Genomic DNA, 25,631 nt, shown 5'->3' on the forward strand with positions numbered 1-25,631 from the left:
TATTTCACAGTAACCTTATGAAAGAAGTTTTCTTGGTACTTTTAATTTACAAGGGAGCAAACAGATACTTAATGAAGTTAAACAATTTACTTCAAGTCAAAGGGTGAGGAATGTACGACTAGGTCCAAATCCTTGGCTATCTGACATCACAGCCTCTGTGCTTACTCACTCAGTCAAGTGGTTTTGAGATAATTAGGGCCAAAGAGGGTGATGTATCTGGAAGCCCTTAAACTGTGTTAAGAGTTAAATAACTTCTACTGCAGACTACCGGATCAAGAGATTACTTTAGGGAAACAGATATTGTTGGCTATTCCATATGTTTATAGGACATCTCAGCACGCCTGAAAATAATAATGAACTGTGTTTGTGTTTACTTTTTAGCTGTTAAGTCAGTTTTTAAAACTAACTTATTTTCTTTTTTTAAAAAATATTTTCAATTGTAGATGGACATAATGACTTCATTTTATTTATGGGGTACTAAGGATCGAACCCAGTGCATCACACCTGCTAGGCAAGTGCTCTACAACTGAGCCACAACCCCAGACCCTTAAAACTAATTTCAATGTGCCAATGTCTCATAGAGGAATAATTATATAAACAAATCTATTAGATTGAGAATATATTTACAAAGACATTAGCTATAATTTTTGAAGACCATTAAAGAAAGTACATAGAGAAAAGGATGTTAAATTTTGCATCAGTGATGTAATTTGCAAAGTGATCATTACTTTTGTTATTCTTAGTTAGCAAATGCTCATAAAACCAACCTGGAAAGATACAGCATTAGTGAAAGGGGAATGCTGTTACCTCTCCTACTTTCTTTCTGTAATCTGTACAATGGAAAATGAAGTACCTGTAAGTTAGCAACATACTTGGGTTGCAGTCACTGACATACTTGGAATTTACAGACACTTCACAGAATGGCTAGTGATTATGCCTCTAGTTGGTAAAATAGCTAGCTGATTAGTCCCGGCAGAAATGACATATCCCAAGCCGGAACTACTGTCATGCCATGGTAATGGGAAATAAATTCTTTAAGATCAGAAACAATGTCAGCTGTATTTAAAATGACACTGGAAACCACGTTGTAATGGACAATTGTGCAGAGGTGAGCAGAGACTAAAACGAGATAATAGGATTTTAAAAATTTGATTTTATTGGTTCTTTCCTCTATTTGCATTTTTCATCAGGATAACCTCTGCCTGTAAATTCTACCCTGGAAATTTTTTTCTCCTTCAATTTATTCTGTGTGTCTGGGTTGATTGAAAGGCAATAAAAGCCTAGCCTTCGAAAGCCTGAATGGGTTGACAGAATTTTTGGTCTCTCTGAAAATTCATCTATTGATTTGACAAGACAGTTACACTTTACGCAGCTTGGAATACTGTAGTCATCATTTCAAGACAACACAAAGCTGAAGCAAGCTTCAGGAGAATTACTGATATGTCCAGACACCTGGAACATCTCTGAATCTCAGATTGGAAGAGAGATCCAGATGGCATCTAGTATGTCCACACTCATCTGGGAGAAAGGGCAGCTCCTCATTGATGAGTTTAGTGTATACTCTTAGAAATCTTCAGAGAAGGACCACTAATACATGACTACCTAGGTGCACCTTCGTGCTGAACCTCTCCTGGTAGGGTTAAAACTCAACGCTTACAGAAAGCCTTTTGGTCAAGAAAGAGCTAGAGTCTTGTGATAACATTTCATATATCCTTAGCAATCTCTGAGAAATCATGAAACTGTGCCACAAGGTAAGGTATCGGCAAATACCATAATTTTTAGAAAGAGTGTCAAGGGAGCTGGAGATGTAGCACAGTGGTGGAGTAGTGTTATGGTTTGGGTGTGAAGTGTCCCCCAAAAACTCTCATGTGAGACAATGCAAGAAGGTTCAGAGGAGAAATGATTGGTTTGTGAGAGTCTTAACCCAATAAGAGAGTTCATCCCCTGATAGGGATTAACTGAGTGGTAACTGAAGTGGTAGGGTGTGGCTGGAGGAGGTAGGAATTAGGGCGCAGCTTTGGTGTAGATATTTGTATCTAGAGAGTGGAGTCTCTCTCTCTCTCTCTCTCTCTCTCTCTCTCTCTCTCTCTCTCTCTCTGCTTCCTGTTCACTGTGATGTGAGCTGTTTCCCTCAGCCACCCTCTACCACCCTCTCCCAACATGATGTTCAGCTTTACCTTGAGCCCCGAGGAATGGAGCTGACCTTCTATGGATTAAGACCTTTGCAACCATGAGCCCTCAAATAAATTTTTCCTCTTCTAAAGTTGTTCTGATCAGATCCTTTAGTCACAGCAGCATAAAAGCTGACTGAAACAAGTAGTGCTTACCTAGCATGTACCTAGCATGCACAAGGTCTTGGATTTGGTGCCAAGTCATCATCACAAAGAAACATGCAAATGAATGGGGTGAGGGAGAAAAAGAAAGGAAAGAGGGAGGGTCCCAAAATGTTAATCTCTAATAAACACTTTTGAGATAATTTAGAAAGAAAATGGTGATCACCAGAGATTGATATGAAGTCATGAAGAATAAGTGAAGCTGACATGACAGCCTCTTGTTTCCTGAAAGGAATCCTCAACTGAACATGAAAGGGAATACTGCTGATCTGGTACATTTCAGTTATGATAAGTCATTGATAAAAATTCACAATATCCTTGTAGGTGGGATGGAGAAAATGGAGTCAGATCATGGTACAGTTATTTGAATTCATAGCTATTTCAATGGTCACATCTAAAAGACACTGATGTCAGCTTGCAGGATCTCTAGCAGTATGGAGCTTCTGTCAACATCCTGCCCCCGCCCCAACACATCATTTGTACCTCAGAAGAAGAGAAATCATGCAATTCAATTAAACCACAATTTATTGAGTGGCAACTATATGCAGCATATTGTGCTAGGTCCTGAAGGGAGAAAGCAGAATAAGAAAGTCCCCAGTATCTAATGGTATTATTGAAAAGAAGAAGGCATTTGAAGTCAAGATCTAGATAACTCTCTCAGCCATGCCATTTACTGTATTTGTGACTTTAGAACAGTCAATTCACATTTCTGTACTTCAATTTTACTTAACTTCAAAATTGGGAAAATAGAGATAATTTCCAGAAATAATTATCGTGATCTACATATGAAATTATATGAAAGTACTTTACAAAATGGAGAGAAGATGGAGTTTCTGTCATCTAACTTGATCTGTAGGAAGTCTTTGGGTCATATACTATTAATAACTTCATTTTATAGATAATAATACTGAGGTACAGTGTAATACTGAGTGTAAGTAGCACCTAAAGATGCTATTTTAGCACAGGGGAGAAGGAATAGTTTTATTTACATGTATAAGGGGAAATGAAAAAAGAAGCAATATTTGATAGTTAGAATTTTTCAGGTGGCAAAAAGACATTTTAGGAAAAGAAAATAGCATTGTCAAAACCAGAGCCATGTGAATAGGCAAACATATTTCAAGAAAAGTGATTGGATGGGTATGATTAGAACACTTTGGTTAGAGTTCCAGGAAAGAGTGTTGCAGATGGTGGTAGGAAAGTTAAGCTGGGGTCAGATTCTAAAACATGTTGGCACTGTGATCCATTGATGACCCATTAACGACATAGCAGTGGAGAATCCAATGATCTCTGAGACTTCAGGAAGATACTTAAGGGAGTAGTTCATAGGATAGAATGGAGAAGTAAAGTCTCTTGGAAAGTAATTTGGAAATTTCCCACAATAGCTCTGGAAAAACGCATTAAGCTGGAGGAATGAAAACAGAAGCAGGTGGATTCAGGCCATCTTGGCAATGCATTAACAGGAGTAAGTAAGCAAGAGGGAAAGATGAGCTTCTTAGTATTGTGGACTTCATTGAAGAATTAAACCAAGAACTAAAATTCCAAATGACTGAAATAGTAATAATTCCCTGCTAGTCTGCTATGGTGTTGAGATCGTTACTATACACATTCAATCAAGACCGAGTTTGCATATAAAGAGATTTCAATTTTTAAATTTAGCTAGTTGTGGTTTTGACATTGGAAATTCTAGTGATGCACACCTAAGTGAACAGGAAGGAGGGATCCGGAGCCACTGAAAAGAACTGTCTTGACGACAGATATAATTTTAAAATATTAGCTATACTATTTCTAACAAATATTTGCTGATAAAACCATTTTAGAAGATTATCCTTATCTGCATGAGGAGATCAAAATGCAAATCTTAGTTTTGTATTTCTGCAGTGTAGGAGTTGTATTTTGCCACAGGACTTCAATATGTATTAACACTAGATGGATAAATGAGACGAAGAAATGAGGTGGAAGGAAAAGGCTATTGTATCTGTGAAGATGTGTTTTTGACTTAGTTTCTTAATAAGTACTGAAGATGACATATTAAATAGGATTTTGTAATTTGAGATCAATGGATAAACTTTAAGGATTCAAGAACCTACAGATGCAAAATAAATTTACCTTGGGAGGGTCTCTGTAGATTTCATCAAATCTTTAAAGGGATCTATGACATACCAAATGAAACAAATCACAATTAAGATTATGTGTGCACCTCACCCCACAGAACAGATACAATTATGAATTTTAAAAATGAACTCAAGTAGTCTCCAATTTAAAAGACACCCTTGTTTGTGTTTAGAGAAGGCAAAAGAATTTCTTTTGGCTCATTTGCCCCTTTGAGTTTATTGGTTTTGTTACTTCATGTCTAGATATAGCTATTCTTAAAACTGAGGCTTATCAGCAATCCTAATAAACCAGTGAACCTACCAATTATTTTTATGATTCTTTATATCATAAGGAGGCCGGATAGAATTTCAGAAGTCATTTAGTTCAACACTTAGCTACAGGCAAATCCATATCTGAATCATCCCAGATGGGGGACTGTTTATTTTGAAGAATCCTGAGTTCCCTCATCCTCCCTTAGTAATCTGAGCATGTGTCAGAACAGGAACTCCCAGCATTTCCTGATTTTCCCTGTGCAAAGAGTTCAGAGACATTCTCCGCACTGTGTAAAACATGACAGAGATTTTTCTCTCTCTTTGTCTGTTTCTCAGTCTAGGCTGCTGTACTATCATCAGAGTTAGGACATTAGAATGTGTGGGGATAAATATTTCAGAAATGACAGTGCTGCTGGTGGGCATTTAAGAGTAGATTAGGAAACTGCAAGTCCCACACCAAAGGAAACTATCCTCCAAAGACAGGAGCTAAGGAGGCGACCCAATTAGTCTCCGCTTCTATAATTTCCCTGATTGCGTATCTCCTTGTACCCCATGTGCTACACCTAGTGAGTTCCCCCAGCCATAGACCTAATCAGGAAGGCAGAATAGGGATGGGAGGCAATTTAAATGGGAGCTGTGTTAGGCTAAGATATGTACCCAACAATGAGACCCAAACAACAGGGAAGCCCCTAAGGCATAAGCAGTGGCTGGACCAGATAACATGCTACCGTGGATTTCAAAGCAAATGAGGACAGAAACAACCCAATGTCAGCTCATAGTTAGGAAACTTCATTAGAGAGGGCAACTTTCCTGAGGACTGGGGTGTAGCAAACTAAGCCTCAACAGTTGACACTCTGTAGTAGATGGAGACTGGCATTTCTCTGGCTAAGAGTCTTAGTTATGTGGTGCAGGTTGAGTATCCCTTATCTGAAGTGCTTGGGACCAGAAGTGTTTCAAATTGCAGTCCCTCTGCCCCCAGATTTTGGAATATTTGTATATCCATAAGGAGATATCTTGGAGATGGGGACCGAGTTTAAACATGAAATTCATTTATATTTCTTAGACACCTTATACACAGCCTGAAGGCAGTTATATATGATATTTTTAGTGCATTTGTGTTTTGACTACAACCTGTCACATGGGGTCAGGTGTGAAATTTTCTACTTGTAGCATTATGATAGTGTTAAAAAATTTCAGACTTTGGAGCATTTCAGATTTCCAGCTTAGGGATGTTCAGCCTTTGTGGGAGAAGGTATGAGTCCCAGGAAGGAAGGTAAATCCTTGGGGGGCATTGTAATCAACAAGTGTGGCTATATCAGTGCAATGGGATTTAGTGAGCCACAAGGGGAAGGTTTTAATTAGGCAAGAAGTTTTTCTTTTAAAAATTTAAATTCAATATTTTTTCAAATACTGATGTCCATCTCATCCTGAGCTCATCTTTGGACTTAATTAAGCAGTGAAGAGAGGGGTTAAAATGCTAGAATCTAATGGCATGGATTCAATCTTGGCACCACGGCTCATGATTGTCATCCCAGCAACTTAGGTAGTTGAGGCAGGAGGATTGCAAGTTGGAGGATAGCCTCAGCAACTTATCAACCTGTGTCAAAATAAAAACACAAAGAGCTGGAGGTGAAGCTCAGTGGTAGTGCCATTGGGTTCAATCCCCAGTATTGCAAAAAATCAATCAATCAATATTGCATGAATTCGATTTTGACTCCTCACTAGCTACCTAAAAGTTATGACCATGGGAAAGCATTTTGTCTCAGTTTCACTATATGGAAAATGAGAAAAACAATGCATAAAGGAGGCTTTCAAATAATAATGTTCTGTGGATTAAAAAAAATAAATATAAAATGGTTGGCACAGTACTTGACACAGGGTCAATGCTCAGTAAGTGGTATTTTTCTTTCTGTGATTATTGTCAGTGGTAACAGCAACAGATAAAATGATGAAGAACTTTCTAAAGGTTCATGTACCAAAATCACAGGAGAAAATGGAGAGAAGTATAGTGACCTGCACTGAGCTAGGCTTACCATCTTGGATCTTTAAGGGAAAAAGAGAGATGCACACAATAGTAATAAATTAGGGTGAATATTGGGACAGAGAAATTATCTTCACTGTTTCCTTTTATTTGTGTTTATTGTGTGGTGGCAGGGTGATTACCAGTTTTATTGGAATGTTTTATAAGCTGCTAGATTTACTTACTGAGAATGAACAGATAAGTAGGGATGTTATTCAGTTGTGTATGTCATGGGTTCTCATCAGTTTTTCTACCAAATTTCAGACAAGGTTAATTAATGAGAGATGTTCGTTCACTGAGAAGGAGGAGGGGACAAGTCATATCTGTTGGGTGAGTCATCTTATTGGGGGACAGTGGATGAATCAATTCTTGTAGGCAGCCATTCTGGGGAGGGGAATAAGGCACTAGGTGGGGGCTTTCATGGTATCTTGGGAAAGACTTTTGAATAGGGTATGGTAGAGGAGTATGGGTACTTCAACATTATATGATTTGATGGGTTCTGCAATAGCTCCCAAATCTTTTCCAATACTGTTTGTTCAAGGTTGTGCATTTTAATATTTTATTTCTTTAAGGCCACCTTTATAGCAAGATATCTTTAATCCTAAACTGAAATTGCTTCAGAAACATTTTTATTCCATTTGTTTCTTCCCTTCTTACTCACTACTCTATGTAGAGAGGCCTTCTGTGACCCTCCTATCTAAAGTGGTCTCTGGCCCCTACCAGCCACTCCTTCACTTTACCTGACTTCACTCCACATAGTAGTATAGCCTAGTTGTTAAGTACATGGGGTGTGGATTGAGACTCCCCAAATTTAAGTTCTGTCTTCTTTAATCTGTCTTCTTTAATGTGGCTCCTAAAATCTGGGATGCAAAGAATGCCTCGTTCTAGCATAAATATGCTAATCATCCTCCCTAGCATTAGTTTCTTATTCTGTGAAGTGGAACCAATAAAAGCATTTTCCTCTAGGACTGTTGTGATGCTTAATATCTGTAAACTATATCATGCCCATCATATTGTCAGGCCCTAGAGCTCACCTGTTGTTACTTTGGTATTCATTATTCTTTGAGATAACCTTCTTTATTAATTGATTTATTATAGTCCATCTCCCCCAATAGAATGTAAGGGAGAAACATTCTTCCATATTTTTATTGATGCATTATAGTTGTACATAATGGTGGGATTTGTAAGAGGAAAACTTTTTATGAAAGCAAAAACATTATTCTTCAATGCTGGATTTTTAGGATCTGGAACAAGTCCCATAGTGGGAATTAAATGAATCTTTGCTGAATGAATGAAGTATCAGTCTCTAAGATCTTCATTTGTCTGATCAGGTCTAGCAGCAAAATCAACTTTGCTGAGATGCCCATATGGCAAATCAAACACAAAATACTTGGTCTCTTTTGTAGACCCAAACTGTTTCTTCATATTACTTCTTTATCCACATAGCCTTTTTTTCGGGGGGGGGTACCAAGGATTGAACCCAGGGTATTTAAACACTGAGCCACACCTCCAGCCCTGTTCTATATTTTATTTAGAGACAGGGTCTCAATAATTTGTTTAGGGCCTTGCTAAGTTGCTCAGGCTGGCTTTGAACTCGAGATCCTCCTGCCTTAGCCTCTTGAGACCCTGAAATTACAGATATGTGCCTCTGCACCTGACCAGTTCTACTCTTGCAGACCAAAAATTCTGAAGAGCTTTGCGATTTCTAGCTTGTAGTATAAACAGAATTTTAAAAATTACATTATCTAATGATATTGAATTATACTAACTATTGCATTTTAAAACCTGCTCCTCCTATGATATACCCCCACAAACCAGTAAAACCCAGAAAAGGTGAAGAAACAATGCTGAGAGACAGAAAAGTAAGAGTTGAAAGAAAATATATGGCTCCTAAAATCTGGGATGCAAAGAATGCCTCATTCTAGCATAAAAGTAACAATAATCTCCACATCTATAGTCTGTTTATAGAATCCTAAACTGGCTAATGCTACACAGTTAACAACTAATAAATGCATAGTGTTCAGCAAGGCAGGGAAATACAAAGTGGTCCTAAGGATGAGGTCTGTTTTCTTTCCCCCATACATTGCTTTGCAGCCAGCCTCCATAGGGTGAACTGCAGCAGGCGGCAGGCACAGGTGGAACTGCCCTGGCTGCCTCTTTGCTTCACACCCTGGAAAGGTCAAGGTTGCACCACATGTGTCTTTCAGACTGTAGGACAGCTCAGCTAAAGGTCGTCCTTGGAAGGGCCCGCTTTCCCACCTCCTTTCTTTCTTTCTTTTTTCCCCCCCTTTTTTCCTGAAGAATTAATGTCAAAGAAAGTGCCTGACTCTGACTTTATACAGCTGCTAGTCTCCTGATGACTTATATGAATGTTTCAATGCCTGATGTTAGCAGCTGTTTTTACCCTTGACAATGCTATGGTCACCCTATAGAACTGAGTTATCAGGAGTTCTAAAGTCCCAAACTGGGGAAGGTCATGCTGGCCACATCAATGATACATTCAGTTTCTGTTTCTGTTTGCCATCCTACAGACAATAAATATTGCTTGAGATTGGTTAGTGTGCTGTAAAATTGATAAGATTCAGGTTGCCAAAGGCATTTCATAGGTCTTAATTTATGTTGCTATAGTAACTGGAATGTTGGAATTTCTTGAGATTAGAGGGCTTTTATATCTTTAACCTTAAAATGATAATAATGTAGATTATGACTCCAGACTTGGTCTCTGCTTGTGAGGAACATATACTCTGTATGTCGTGTATTCCGTGTATGCTAACATATGACTGTTGTTCAATTACTGTAATTTCAGAATGAAGGTCTGTAACACCCAACCTGATTTTCCTATCTATATGTACAGATATCAGCAGCCAAGATGTTCCTAAACTGAACAGTCTTTCCCTAACGAGAAAGGGAGAATCAGAAGGGGAAAATGAGAGAAGTAGAACTTTCATAAGCAACAGTTCTAGAATACTCCTTTTAAGGACTGATATGAATTTGGGTCACCTTCTCCATCAAAGTGAATTTCTTGCAGGTGCTGAAGCACTTGGCGTGTTATTAACCAGCGTTTTAAGAAAAGACATGACCCTGGGGCATTTAGTGCATCAGCAATGTCTGAAGTGATAAGGAGGTATAAAGTGATAAGGAGGTATAAAGAAGCCCTACTCTGAAACAGGAAAGATGACTAGGAACCCTATGGGCTGGTCAAGGTCACATGTGTTAATTATACAGACCCAAGGTATCTGGAAAACTCAATGCAAATTAGCTCAGATTGGTCTGAAACAGAAATGTCTCCCCTCTCCGAACCCAGCTTACCTTATATCCTGACGATTTGATGTGCACGCCACGTTTGGTCAGAGTAGATTTCATTCGGATGAAAAAGGAACGCTCAAGGGTGTTGTCAGTGGTTAGCAGGCTGGGGCTGGTGGACTCCACTGAGGAATACAAAAATACATACACACGTGATTTAGAGCTCTCCACAGCCCTTCACAGCTACTGCTCAGGTGCAATCCTTGAGTTCACTAAAAATAAATGACTGATGGGTGCTAAGAGTGTAGTAATCAATTTACCTCATTTAGAGAATGTTTACTTTGCAGAAAATAAAAAAGAAAAATTAATGTGTCTAAAGTAGCTTCTTTCCTGTTTCTAGCTAGAGATTTTTTTCAAGTCTTTTAACTTGCAGCAGCTCCTTAAGTGGGTTCCAATGGTAAGTAATTGTAGCTCACTTTGAGACTCAGTTGAGTCCTGTGCAGAGAGGACTGTCAGGAAAAAGAAGGGCCCTGTAGATTTATGGGGTCAACCAAGGTACAGGCAGAGGTGCCTCTGATGAGGGGTCAGAACCACAAAGCCTCCCAGATTGGAGAGCCACATCCTGACCAATGTCCTTGCCCTCCTGAGTTGGTTTTCTTCATTGTGGGGACAAGAAACCCAAGGTCTTCTCAACTGACTCCAGACAGAGGGATGAGAATGGGATGTACCGAGGACAGAAATAAAAACTACTCACGATATCAACTTCTCATTCCTATCACAATGGCATCTTGCCCCTGGCCCTTACCTATATAGGCAGGGGTCTCTTTTTTCACTTCTCTGCTTCTGATATGAGAAAATAGGTTTCTTCTCTTAAACAAAATACTTACTTGTTCCTTTCATATGTTTTTAGAGTAAGTAGAAAATTTGTAGACTTATGAAACTTAAAAGTGGTAGCTTAAAATTTTGCTGATCTAAGCACACCTTCATGCAAAAGGATCAGAAGGCAGCATAAGTCTGTTTTCTTAAAAATAAGCTTTTTATGAATTTAGGTCTCTTCCTGCAAATAAAATAATTGTGGGGGGCGGGGGGGTTAAAGCCTAAAAAAATACTCAAATTCTACTCTTCTTAAATATTAAAGTTTTTCTTATTCAAAAGGAAAAAATGATGTAGAACAACAATGAAGGTTTTTTTTTTTTAAGTACCCTAAGCTAACACTAATTTTCTCTGGAATGGAAGTAAAGAAATACAGTTAATTAAGAGATTTAAGAACTAAGTATATGTAAAAATGGCTACTAAAATAGATAAAAATGGTAAAACAAGCTTTTAAATTTTAGATTATGAAATGTAATTCATGTATTTCTAAGAGTACATAATGTCTATTTGTCATATTAAACTTGATGCTCAGATGAAGAAATGAGAGCTACTCTAATAACAGAAACCTTGCTATTTGTGGTCTGGGGCTTTTCTTGTATCATTCTTAATAAGACTCTATATTCCTACATTTGTGGCATTTCTATTCTGGGGCGATGGGACCATTGACAAGCATCCCTTTCTTATGTGTCTCAAGATTTTCTTTTTCTTTCTTTCTTTTCTTTTCTTTTTTTTTTTTTGTTTTAGAGAGCATGGATCTGATGTCATTTTAAATGTACAGCTTTTTATCACTCGAGGGAAAAGCAGAGCCATGTTATATTTAGTACTTTCATTTCTTCTGATTAAATATGAATTACTATGAAATTTTTCTCATCATCTAACACGCCATAATACGCCAACAGCTTTTTAATACACTATATAAGCACAAACTTCTGCTCTAAGAGTTTAATTTGCCCCTCTAATCCAATCACATCAACCTTATTTCTCTTATCAGAGATTCCCATTTTGAATTAAATGAGCTCATTAGTTTTAATCAAAAGCAGAGAGATCAAAACTTAAACGTAAATGCTTTAGATCAGAACTGTCAGTCAGCCGTGCAGTTCTATTTTACTAAAACACAAGATCAGAGACCCTTAGAACCAATTTTTTCTCGTAAGGGATGCCGAGAGCTTGAAGATGCTATATCCTTTTTTTTTTTCCTCCCAAGGACAGATTATACATTTAAGGTTAGACTTAATTTATAGCAGTTTTTTCATCCTGGTGGAAATGGAAAAGTATGCCAATCTACTGTTGTCCCTTTCACATTTACTGGCACTGGTCCTCAGAGACTTGAACTAACGTGAAGCCATCAGAATCCCCACCACAAACAGCGTTCAAAATTCAGTTCTGTTCAGCAAGATCGTGTTTGCAATAGCTGAGGACAAATGAAACTTCCCAGAGATGTGAAATATGTTTTAGGGCCAGGGTCCTGGAGACCCTGACCTAGTCAGGAAGGAATTGCCTATAACTGTAGAAGGGAGGGTAATTCAGACATCATGAGAAATCACTACTGTTTTCAGAAAACAGTGTATAGGAGAGACCACCACAAGGGCACCTCCAAGCTGGGTGAAGACACAAGATTTGCAAGAGCCGTGGAGCCAAACACTGCCTCCTGCCCCAGCGGAGGCGGGAGTACAGCACCCCACCATGCGGTGCAATGACAATTGCCTAAACATGCAGGGCAGCGTTAATTACACCTGGGACAACTGGTGTGCAAGGAATGCTAAGGTCAGGTTTTGCCCCAGTGAAGCTGAGATTTATAATCTAAACTAGTCTTCAAACTTTAAGAGCAGGGGTGGGAGAGTTGAGTCAGTGAGAGGGAGACAGACAAGCTAGAAAACAGCCTGATTTATGATGATGATTTCCACTTTAATTCTTCATGATTTCTAGTTCTGAGGACAAAGGCGGAAGTAACCTGCCATGCTATTCCTTTCAAAGGGACATGTGATGAACTCATTCGCAGCGCATACACACACAACCATGCCATGTTTCCACAGGGGCTGGTAAATGTACTTGGTTTATTCCAACTGTGACCATGGTGTCTCTGCACATGACAGGCAAGAACAGCTGCTTCAGGAAAGATCCTTTCTGACGGTCTCAGGTGAGAGGTACATTGTAATGAAGGTTCTGTTGGGAGAGAGCCAAGGCAGCATAGCCATGGTGGCCACACCAGAGTGTGGTGCTGAATAGAGAGGGGCACGTGAGGAAGAGACAAAGAGAGGACAGAGTAGTGACAGAAGTCTCCCTGGGACCCATCCTCTCTAGAGACAGTGGCACCAGTTTATGTCTGAGATGCATTTTAGAGTGCTTTCTAGATATGAAATTGTTTTCTGTCAACTTTTAGAGAGTGGCCATGAATCCCACATGCTCTGATAAAGAAATTTGGAATTCAGAGAAGTTTTATCTGCTGCCCAAGACCCAGGAGACATCTGTAGTAAAGCTGGATTAAGTGGTCAAAGCTCAGTCATGCCTAGTTTCAACCTATGAATTATAAACCAGGAGCTGGAAAACAAAAGTAAGACCCATGCAACTAAAAACCAAATAAAGAAATATAAAGTATTCTCTTTTGTTGAATCTCCAGGGGCTCAACTTTTTAATAAATCTAAATCACCTCAGTTCTTGAAATGTCAGTTTTTGCATAGTTTATAAAATTTATAGAAGAATTTATAGCAAAAGGGGTAATAATTTTTATGTTGGCAAATGCCATCAACCATCATGTGAAATCATTACCTGTGTCATTCCACATCTGTTTGTGAATCTGTAACTGGTGGTGAAGTTGTTGTTCTCATTACTGTTAGGGAGGGGCAGGAAGTGGTATAAGAGGTGGAAGGAGGAGGTAGAACTATCTAGTACTTTCTAGGCTGAAACTAGGGCCGGGGCCATTCTGAATACTGTCAACTCTCTTTTGGGTCTCTCCAAGAGCATGAGGCCAAAGCAGAAAAAGGACCTTTCTTTTTAGTACACTCCAAATGTTTTCAGTTCTAGAATCAGAACCCTCAAACTGTCAACAAATCCTGAGTGTGCAGGAGAGAAAAAAAAAAGATTTTTTTTTTTTTTTGTAGAGGATGACCAGCATGCATTTATTTTATTTATTTATTTTTATAAGGTGCTAAGGATCAAACCTAGTGTCTTACACATGCTAGGCAAGTGGTCTACCACTGAGCTACAGCCCCAAAGGCGTCCCCCCCTCCAGTTTTTTTGTAGTACTGGGGATTGATCCCAGAAGCATCCTATCACTGAGCTACATTCCACACATCTCATATCATCTCATATCCTTCCTATTTTTTATTTTGAGAGAAGGGCTCACTAAATTGCCCAGGCTGGCCTTGAACTTGTGATTCTCTTGCCTCAGCTTCCTGAGTCACTGGGATTATAAGCATGCACCACTACACCTCACAGGAAGAAAAAAATTAAATTTTAAGAAATGCTCCCCCTTAATAGTGAGTAAAATATTTTTCTTTTTAAAGGAGAAATGGAGTTGGGATAAGTCCTTAAGATATGAAGTTTAATATAGTCATCTCTAAGTATTCATAAGGAATTGGTTCCAGAACCCCCACAGATACCCAAATTCTGAGATGCTCAAGTTCCTTATGGAAAATGGTGTAGCATTTGCATATAATCTATGTGTATTCTCTTGTATACTTATAGTACTAGAAAATGTAAGCACTACATAAAGAGTTTATCAACTGTATTGTTTACAAGAAAAAAGTCTGCACATATTCATACAGACACAATTTATTTTTATTATTTTTGATCAGCAGTTGGTTGAATCTGCAGATGCAGAACCCATGCATATGAAGGGTCGACTGTATATTCTTGTTCCCACTTTATTGTCTAAACAAATCTTTTCAAATCTTTTTGAGATGTTCTGTGCACACAGGACAATCCAAAGTGCAAACACCCAAACTGACTTTCTGCGAAAAGGTGATACTGTTTCATTTTGCAATTATTTTGATAAAGCCAAGTTGTTTCACTGGCAAACGTAGCTAGGTTTGTTAGAAGCTGATGCATTTTAGGAATTTAAAATGAATATGTGTCCACTGAAATTTGATGAAGTTATTGTTTTTCTTACACAAGTTTTCCTTTTAGTTGAGGGGAATGCCCCTCTGCAGTCACTTTGAATTGGGGCTGCTCATATGATTTGCTTCAGCCAAAGGAATAGGAGCAAAAGTCACATGTCATTTTTAGGTGGAATTTTCAAGAGCCAGTCATGATGTGCCACTTTCTTTTTCCCTCTGCCCCATGACTTAACATTTTAGGTTGTGACTGCTCCACCAATCTGAGTCTGAGAAGACACTGAGGAGCAGAACCCCTTGCCAACCCTCAAAGAAATAAATCTTTGTTATAATTTTGGGATTTATTTATTGCTGCATAACCTAGTCCATACTGACTAATACAAATACTAAATATTTGTTAAAATATTAACAAAAGTCAGTATATGGCCCAAGATCTTCCATACAATCAATGACAGAGCATGAATATGAAAAATGTTTATCTGACCAAAGAATGTTGACAATATACTGTTCTTATAGTTATTTATATGCTTCTTTTATCTCCATTTAATCTTATGTTAGATATGTGAGGGAGCTAGACTGATATAAGTCTAACTATGGTCTCCTGTAGCACCTAGTATGGTTCACTGTATGAATATATTATAGATACATACATATATTTCCTAAATAATACAGTGTAACAATTATATATTACATATGCACACACATAAAATTTTGAGTGTATATTATATATCCATTTATATGGCGAGGGATATATGTTCAATACACAATATTCACTAAACATTAACTATTATAAGATCTTCTCAATCTAGTTTCCCAATAACAGACCAAACATGGTAAAAATAGATCCTTTCTCACAGAACTGTTCCAGTGGATTTTATGTTTATCCAGCAGATATCTGGTTTTAAAAATACCACAAATGTTTCAGAAGACTTCCTTCCAAAAGGTGAAACTATTTCCTCTCTTCTCAAGTGAGTATGGGCTAGACATGGTGACTTCCTTCAAATAAATAGCACATGGTGGAATTGACAGTGTACAGTCCAGATTAGTCATTCTCTCCTTGCATTCTCTGTGGTCATTCATTCTGATGGAAGCCAGCTGCCATGTTGTGATAATACTCAGCAGCCCTGTGGAGAGGCCAATGTAGTAAGGAACGGAAGCTTCCTGCTAACAGTCATATTAGTGAACTTAGAAGAGAACCATTCAGCCCCAGTTTAGCCCTTCAATGACTATGACCTGGCTGCCATCTTGATTGGTACCCTACAAACAGACCCTGAGCCAGAACTAGCCAGATAAGCCACTCCTTGCTTTCTGACCAACAGAAAGATACCTGTGTAAGATGCCTTTGTTCTTTTTAAGTTATTAATATTTGGGATAATTTATTACATATTAGTAAATGACTAACATAACAACTACCTGTAACTTTTTCTGGAAAAATCATAGCCTTGTTTTGATTGAGAACCATATAAATAGGTAAAGTTTATGAGCTTGACCCAGTAGGTCAGTATCTGGCAAATTCACATGTGTAAGGAAAATGAAAAACAGTACTGATTTTTATAAGCAGGGTCTGTATTTCTAAGTCCTCTATTTTTTTCAATAGGTTGTTTGCAAAAGGTGCTATCCACAATGTCACCCACAAGATTGTGAGAGAGGAAAAGCAGGGATGATGACTTGTCTTTGTTGTATCTCTTTCTTGCTCCTCCCTAGGCTCCCTTATCCTCCCCAAGTGTTTAGGATTGTGTCTAATGTAAGTCACATCAGCTACACATGTTGAAATAAAGTAACATTCAGATGCTTTCTTTTAAGACAGATTATCCACTTAACCCCTGCCACTCTCTCACACAAACAATATCTTCTTCCACAAGTTTTTTTCTTTTTTTGAGGGGAGGGAGTCATTATGTCTTCTTCTTGTATTCATGTTGAAGGAAGTGTTTTCTGCAAACTGTTCTGAGAGCCATGGGCCAGTGGATGTGGTAGTTAAAAGAAGATAGGTTCCATCTTCCCCTGAACTAGAGAATGCTTTGTTCTCTGTCTTTGGAGAACTGATTTGCATCCCACTGGCCTGTCTTCTACCACGTGAGGGCAACTCCGAAGGGAAGGGGGTAACGGCCCTTAGGATCTGTGGCCACTGGTGGTGGCCTCCCGTTTTCTGTGCTCACGAGTTATGCCATCCTTACACACAATGCAGTGGCAACCGTGCTGCTCTGCCTCAGCAGCCAGACTGCCTCAGCTCCAAGCTCGCTCTGGGGTGGGACAAAAAAGCCCGATTTATTTAATCTCATTAGGGCTGATTCCTGTTCCCACCCAGTCATGAGTCTTCAGCTTTGTTTAGAAACTTGTGAATCATTAACTGAAAATCCAGAGCATAGCTGTGAAAATAATTGTGGTTCAATAATGATGTAATAAACGTCTTTTAAAGTGCATTAAAAATAATCTGTCAAAAAAAAGAGGAAAAATAATAATAGTCTGCCACCCATGCCACTTGTCAGGATAAACTCCCTGGCCTTGTGTGGCCTGTCTTTGATGAGAATCATAATGCATAAGGTTGCCTTTCAGGTTTCCAGCTCCTGGCAGGGGTTACTACTTGGTGTGGCTGTCCCCCGAGGGAGAGGAGAGCATTCAGTGGCTGCCTGCTGCTCCGCAGTTGGTGTTTGGATGATACCACTCTGGGGAAATATACACAGTGTCAGAGTCAAGCTGCTACCAGTGGGTGTTTCTATACACAACTACTAAGCAACAAGAAAGTTCAAGGGGAAAAACCTGAATATTGTAAAGATGGCCTTAGAGAGTACATGATATCCAGTATGACCCATTCTGCGCAGGCTGTGCACTCCCAAAGATGTGCCATATGAATACTGCAAGCAAATATTTTAAATCTTATTGGAAACTCCCTATAAATGTTGCCACTTGAGGGAATCTATTCTGGAAGAAAAATATAGCATGTCCTCCTGGGATGCAGCGTGGATTCCATTACGAATATTGCGTACGGGATCGAGTGTGGCAATGCTTTTATCACGACTATAAAGTGGTTACGAGCCAATTCTTCATATAAAACATACTCAATAACACTGAGGTTTTCTTCCCCTTTTCTGGTTCTTTCTTTTATTTCCTTCCTTCCTTTTCTTTCCTTTCTCTTTCCTTTCTTTATGACAAACATGATGTCAGACAAAGGGCATTCGGACTTGGTCTTCGTAGTACAATACAAAAATAATACATAAACACCTTTGTGAAGGCAGCTCAAAACCCCATGTTTTCCATTAAAAAGTCATGTTCAATCTTCACTGTTGATAGAACTGAATAGCTAACACAGAGAACATTGTATATCAGAAAGGTCAATAGTTATTATGAGCTACAAATATATTTTTTTCCATCCTTCAGGCTGTTTAGCGCATATCACAGCATGAGCAGCTGTCTCCTTTAATGCTTTTAAAATTAGAATCCCAAAGAAGAAGAAAAAATTATGGTTGCAATGATTGCTCTTTGCTTTTGTAAGTTTACTTTAATATACTATTTTATATACATGAATCTTCCATGCAGCCTATCCATGGGGCAGTAACTGGTCGCCAGTATCCAGTTGAACTGCCATGTTTGTTTTCTTAGCATTCTGGCCAGATCTCCATGTCAGGCACAGATGTTGTCCCCATACTATATTTAAAAACCGAGTTACATAGAGGAATCTGGTTACAGAGGCAGTTGCAAATGCACACATATGCATTCTGCCTTTCCCTTGCTTTAAAGCTCTATTAGGAATGAGAACAATACCATGTGATGAGAACACAGCTATACAACGCCGAGTGAAAAATCAGGCAGTGAATCAAACCACTATTAAGCATAGTCTCACTCTCCATGTGCAGGCATGTGGTCTGAGAGTGCACTTTTTAATAAATTTTTTAAAGGTTGATCTTCTGCCTGTCCCTGGAACTTCTCCTCATTCCTCAGCACTGGCCATAAAAGACAGTGTTGGCATTTTAAATATATGTAAGCATTCATCGAATATTTTATTATAGCTTACTTATTCTTTGTTCAGCTATTTAAATTAAATACTTAGTGAGTATACTGGCGAGGACCATTTGTAACAGTGCTTACATTTTGGGAAAGGAGCAGAAATACAGTAATTTCAGGTACTGGCTAGTGAAATAAAGAAGAGCACCGCAGAGTAAGGGGTGAGAGACTAATGAGGGGGCACATTTTGGTTGGGTGGTCCCAGGGGCTTCTCTGATAAGACAGCATCTCAGAAGAGACCAAGTCATGTGTATATGTGGGTGAATGTTTTGTACACATTACCATGCTTATGGTTCACATTGTAATTTTATGATTCTAGCTTGGTAAAGGAATTTGCAGAAGACTGTTATGCAGATAGATATGGACTAGCAACACAATGAAATTCTAGACATGCTACTTTTTGAACTTTTGTTCAAATTAAATTATTTGGCTTCAGTACATGACTTAACATATAGGAAACCAAGGGAAGAGTTCATGATCATACAGCCTGCCAGTGCCTCTTACACATACCCAGTGGCATTTGAAATTCTTTGGAAATCTCTAGAGAAAGCATCTTCCATAGAAAAGTGGGATAAGGACTGAATAAATAAATGGTGCATTTTGGTGGTGAAAATAAAGACACCCAATTATGTTTCTGAATGAGAGGTCAGAGCTTAAGAGTTGTCCATGTTGGATATGCTAACTGAAGAATTTCAAGCCTAAGGAATATTTAATCAGTAACAGAATGAGAACTGAGCCTCTGAAATGAGAGGGTGGGGGAAAGGGAGAGAATAGGAGAAAGAAAGAGAGGAGTTGGAGGGAGAGAGACAGGAGTGTGATGGGAATGGTTCAACAACTTACTGTCAATAAAGGTTGTTTGCTAAGATAAAGGAAGTGGGAGAAGGAGGTTTGGGGAGTGGGAAAAATAGTTATGAAATAGCCTACTTGGGAAACCAAATATGATCAATAGAAAATAAGTACTAAGATTGCATAGTAGCTATAAGTTACATAGCCTTGAGAGTATTAACTTTCAGGTGTTCCATAATAAAAATGGTTTTGTGGTTTCAGAGGACAGGTTCAGGCAGTGAAGTTATTCTAGAGATGATGGCCAGCACAACTGGAATGAAAGAAAGTCAATGGAGTGAGAGACTCCAAAGGGGCAGAGTGGTGAGCTGGGGACTTGAAAAGATGGCAGGACTTCGGAGTGGTGACATGGGGGAGGTAGTCAATAGGAGTTTATTCAGACTGGTTTCTTAGAATGTTATTCACTGCTTTTTTAAAAGTTTGTATTTATAATATAAATAAATACATACACAAACACATATATAGTATGTTCACAGAAAAATTTGAAAACATGAAATATAAGATAATGAAACTATCCCTAATCTTAACACCCACTATAGTCACTATTCATACTAATTTATTTTCTTGAAGCCTTATTTATCAATTGTTTAAATGTTTATTTCAAAATTAGGATCATATCTGTATTTACCATGAATTTTAATTATAAAAAGGTCACAGCTCATTGTGTGGTAATAGCTATATTTTATTAGACACTGTTAAGGTAATAAATGGATATTGGGGCTCTTGAGGCCTTAGATGCAAACCAGCATTTGAAAGAAAAATTTTAAAGAACATTAAAGTATCTTCATGTATCCATGTCATTACATTACTTTCAAAATACACCATTTTTAGTGGATATATAATATTCCACTGCATGGTGAAAAATTCTTTGAAATTAATATTTTTCAGCTTTGTTATCATTTGTTAGGATGGGATTCTTGAAACAGTATGTCTAGGCATAAACTTTTAAAAATCTCTTAGTACGTGGACACAAATTGATTTCCAGAGACCTTGTGCTATATCACTTTGCATATAGATTAAGGATATTAACTTTGGCATATTTCTTGTAAAATCTCCCTATTTATTTGCCTTTTACTTCTGCTTATGGTGCTTATAAGTACTCATATGTTTTAAAATTTTACGTATAGGAGTCTACATATTTTTCCCTTTGAAACTTTTATTTTTTAAACACGTACATATGGGATCTTGAAAAGGAAGCCTGGTTACAATCCTGATCTGATCATGCCAATGGGTGGCTAAAGGTAAGCTGAAGAATGATTTTTTTCTTGGAGTTTTGGCAGTTGAGGAACTAACTGTAGGTTGAATAGTTACCCCCAGGGAAGCCCTCATCCTGGCATGTGTTAGCTTCCTTGTGGAGAGGCTCTTGAGCAGGACTCAATGCCCCTGAAAGAAAGTCAGTGAGTGAGGTGGGTGTTGACAATGACATTGAAGATGGGGAAAGAACACTTTTTTTTTTAAGAGGAAGTTTTTAAAGTTTTTAAATTATCTTAGGAAAATGGTACGGAAATGGTTTCAGGAGGAATTATGGGGCCCCTTCTCTTTATGCACAGGACTGACTCTGAAATGAGTGGGTATACACTGGGGAGGGTTTCTTGAGAGCAGTGGCCTTGAAGGGAGAAAGGTTCCAATGAGGGTACAAAGGAGGAGTAGGGCTAGGGGTAGAAATGGTGGCTCCAAGAGTTTATTCCTTGTTAGCATTGCTAGGTAAAACACAGGGCATCCCTTTAATTTGAATTTCAGATAAATAATTGCATATAAATTGCATATAAATTTCATATTTTCCTGGGAATTCTGTATTTTTCATCACTAAATCTAGCCATCCTTTTCCAAGAGGTACAGAGGAAGGGTTTTGGGTTATGGCAGTGATACAGGGTCAACCGGGTGATGACAGAAGGGTCTAGAAAACTGCCTGAGACACCTGGGACACACTGGTGTGCTGGAGAGACTGCTGCATGGCTAGAGCTTTCTCACTGTGGAGAAGTAAGCAGTAAGTGAGAATTCAGGTGAAATTTATTATGATGTTGTAGCTTTTCCATATTTGCCCTTGTAAGGGTGGGGTTTGTCACAATGGCCAATTCTATTTTTCTGCTGAGTGAGTATGTATGTTCTGTAGATAGAGGTAAGCGTGGGTTGGCAGGTCTCCACAAATCTCCTGAATTGGTATCTTCTGCTAATTTATTTATTTATTTCATACAGGAAGAATTTGTTTGAGCAGCTAGAATATGTTGGTTTTACTAAGGCTGTATTCCAGCACATCTTGAAATGCTTATTTTTCAAATGTTTTTAGTTAGAAATACTATATTAAATACATCATCAATAGAGACTTGAAGGTTATTTATTGGAAAGTATTCTTAGAAACATTATTTATAATTTGTAATTATTTAGAGAGCCAGAGATGGGAGATAACCCGATAATCATCTTTATCTGCTATTTTGCTAATGAATATCTATTTTTGACATCTTTAATTAAACAAATTTTCCTTTGTCTCCTGATCTCAACAAATTTTAATGACCACTGTTTCTTTGTTCCATTGTGTGTGTGTGTGTGTGTGTGTGTGTGTGTGTGTGTGTTACTAGGGATCGAACCCAGGGCCTCACACATGCCAAGCAAGCACCTGGGCTTCATCCCCAGCTCTCACCGTTCCACCTTAATACCTAAACAGTCTTCTCATCTTCGAGAAGTCGTTCTGCCTTCATATAAGGAAGACAGGGCTTCATCACTGCGATCTTCATCAGCTAATGTTATGTGTAGGTAGCATTTCCATATCTCAACTCTATGTTAGGTCATTTGTATATTTTTCTTCAAGGCTATGCATAATTTTCCCAGGTGGCGGAGATGAAAAAGCAATCTTTTTTTTTTTTTTTTTTTTTTTTACAAGCCCATTTACATACATAGTCTGGCCATTGAATTACCCTCTCTTCAATTAAAAAGAAAAAAAAAGATAATGGCTGTTGCCTTTGGTGATGGGAAAAATGGGGGTAAAAACTGCAAAAAAAAAATGTCGACATCAATTACTACCTTTCCCCCCTGCTTCATGAGGCACAGTGTTTCCTCTAAATGCATTTTCTGATGACACGATTGATATTTTTTACCATCAACACTTCAATGTTATATCAGATGTCTCTTGGGTCTAAATTGTATTTGCTACAATGCCAAATAAGTATTTTTGAAACTGGAACCACACATTCCTCGTTGCCAGGGAGCCGAGTGCTCCCACAGCATTTGTCATAATTGTTGTGTGGTTAATCCCCTCAACTGCAGGGGCTCCAGGTATTTGTGGATGCCCTTGCTTTGGGTTCTTGATTATTTGACCTTACTTGAGAATGAATCCATCTGTAACAGTAGGCTGTCCTTTACTGATTTCTCCATTTTATTATTGCATTTATCCCTAACAAACTCCATTTGCATGTCATTAGTAAAGTTCTTAGAATTTTTCTATGTCTTGAGAAGCTGCAGTTTAGAAATGACACAAAAGTTCGGGCCATATATGTGGAGAAAGTGGCCCTGTCTTCATGCTTACCTGCATGTTTTACTCAAAGCTATGATCTGTATTCTTGAGTTTCTTAATCATTTCAGTTACAAGCAAAGCCAAATAAACCTAAAGAAGTTTCCCTGAAACAGTCGGTAATTTACATATCAAACACTTGAAATTGAGTGTATCCTGTAGAGAGACTTTAAACTATTTTTAATTTATTGAAATTTTTAAATTTATAACATTCATTATTATACCTATGCAAATGATGTATAGGTATTATGATGATTATCAACATTAATTATTTACATGAGAGATAATATTGCTTTTGCTCTCTTCTGGTAAATATAATATATGGTTATTTTGGTGTTAAAATCATGCATGCTAAATTCATTTAATATTATTTAAGGCAAGAACATCTAGTATACTTGACCAAATAGCTTGTATCTAAAGCTGAACTTAAAATACATAAATATGTTGATAGTAAAGACCTAGAAAGCTACATCCTTAAAGCTATGTCTTGCCCTTCAACGTTTTTTGTTGCTGCTGTTGATACTAATAACCAATATCTACAATCCTTTCTTTGAAAGTAGAATGCCTTTCCCCAACCAGGTAAAATAGCAGTGTGTAGTATAAGTAATTTAAGGAAAGACAGAGGTGGTTTTACAGGGGAGAAAAGGGCAAAAAAGGAATTATAATTCCATCAGAAGAATTTGTTTACTTTAAAAAGAATATTCTCTCCTACTCTAACATTTTAGATGCTCATCAGCCCAAAAACATAAAATTAACAATAAAAGTATTTGCTCTTTTGTCAATTGTTTTTCACTCTTTTTGACTTGTTGGGGAAGAAAGAAAGCATTTAGATACATGCAGAACATGTAATCTCAGTAAGGTGATATTCTCAGGATTTTCCATATTTATATATATTTTTTTCCTCCATTGTATTTTCACTACCCAAGAGCCCAGGCTGTTATTTTTTTCCCGAAGTCTGAAGATCACCCCATGGATTAACAAATGATTGAGGATTCTCTCTTAAAAGACTCTTTAAAAAACTGTCAGAATCAGCCTGAGACAAAGATTTATTATGAACTATTTAAAGGGCTTAATATATGTATCCCCAATGAGCCCTTGGAGCAAACTAAAAGGAAGAGTGGAATTCTCAAAGAATAGGAAAAATTCTCCAATGCCCCACTTTCTTCACACCATGATTACTGTTTACTCAAAGAATAAAATGCCTAACCTGTCACACAAAGTCTTCAGAAGCCACAGTCCTGCTGATATACAGTAAAAACAAAACAATGAAGACCGACAGTAATGTGCTTGAGAAAGGCAGCTGTAATTTGCTTTCTAACCTGTTCACTAACACACTAATGTGGCTACATCTTGTAGCAGGAGCTGATCCCTGACCCACGCAGCAATCAAACAACTAACTAGTGTTGGCTGTCACAGAAGCTGGGACCATCACCTTAATTATACGTTCCTGGATAACAAACCTTCCCTTAATGAGCAACTTTTCTCCTGTGTGTGTTCCAACTCACCCCTTCTGTCCTTGAAAGGCCCACTGCCGATGACTGCAGTTGGAATTTGTGAAGCATATTCATAAGTATTCTTCCTAACAGGTAATAAATACTATCTGAGCAGGCTGTTTGCTTCATGAGAATGCCAAGATATAATTAAAATTATAGGCTTGTAATCCTGGGAAGCTCCAAAAGAAGAATAACTCAATACCAAAGGGAGAGTTTCCAGTGAACTTAGAACCAAACCTTCCTTTTTTCATACCAGAAATAATAATAATAATAATATTTTTTTTTGTTGAAACTATCTTTTTTTTTTGGAATTTATATTTGACAATAAGATCCCCCTCCCTTAATTGATAAGATTTCTGCACTAGTTTTTCTTCTTCCCAGCACAGACCTCTTTATTTTCCTGTCAATATCACATCCCCCATTCTGCTACCATCTGCTGATAATGTCCCAACAGTTGACACAGGCAAATAGGAGGATCTTATAGGGAGGTTTCACCAGCACCTTGAGGGAGAAATTGTGCCTTTCAGTGGAAAGAAGACAAAGAGTACTGAGGACAAAGAGCAAGGAAATCTTTACAATGTGAAGATTTACTTCCATAATGTCACTAGATTATTGCTAGTTTGGAATTAGTCCATCAGAAAGGTGAATGGTATAGGCTGGTGACATGTTAAAGAGGAGGACAAAGACTTGAAAACTGGATTTGTTGGTTCAACTCTCATTTTAATCTCCTTAAGACTTGGCTTCTTTTCTTTTCCCTTTAAATTGGTCCATACATTTTTCTCTGTAAGACAGTATCAGTAACGTTTGGTAAAGGATAAAGCAAATATATGTATTTAAACAAATCTTATGTATCTGCTTTAACCACTTACAGTGCACTTTATGAACTAATACATGTGAATCACTTAGC

The 25,631-nt window shown here is 38.0% G+C and overlaps 1 protein-coding gene across 13 annotated transcripts in view; it reads right to left on the reverse strand.

The window, feature by feature from the left end:
* NPAS3 (neuronal PAS domain protein 3) overlaps positions 1-25,631 on the reverse strand; it is an 845,028-nt gene that overhangs the window by 56,367 nt on the left and 763,030 nt on the right. For all 13 annotated transcript variants that reach the window (XM_081290034.1, XM_081290035.1, XM_081290033.1 and 10 more), the window contains one exon: positions 10,026-10,144. In XM_081290034.1, the coding sequence (XP_081146160.1) occupies positions 10,026-10,144 (119 nt within the window). The remainder of the gene's footprint in view (positions 1-10,025; positions 10,145-25,631) is intronic.

Source organism: Spermophilus citellus, assembly GCF_964194105.1.
Source record: "Spermophilus citellus genome assembly, chromosome: 4".
NCBI lineage: Eukaryota > Metazoa > Chordata > Mammalia > Rodentia > Sciuridae > Spermophilus > Spermophilus citellus.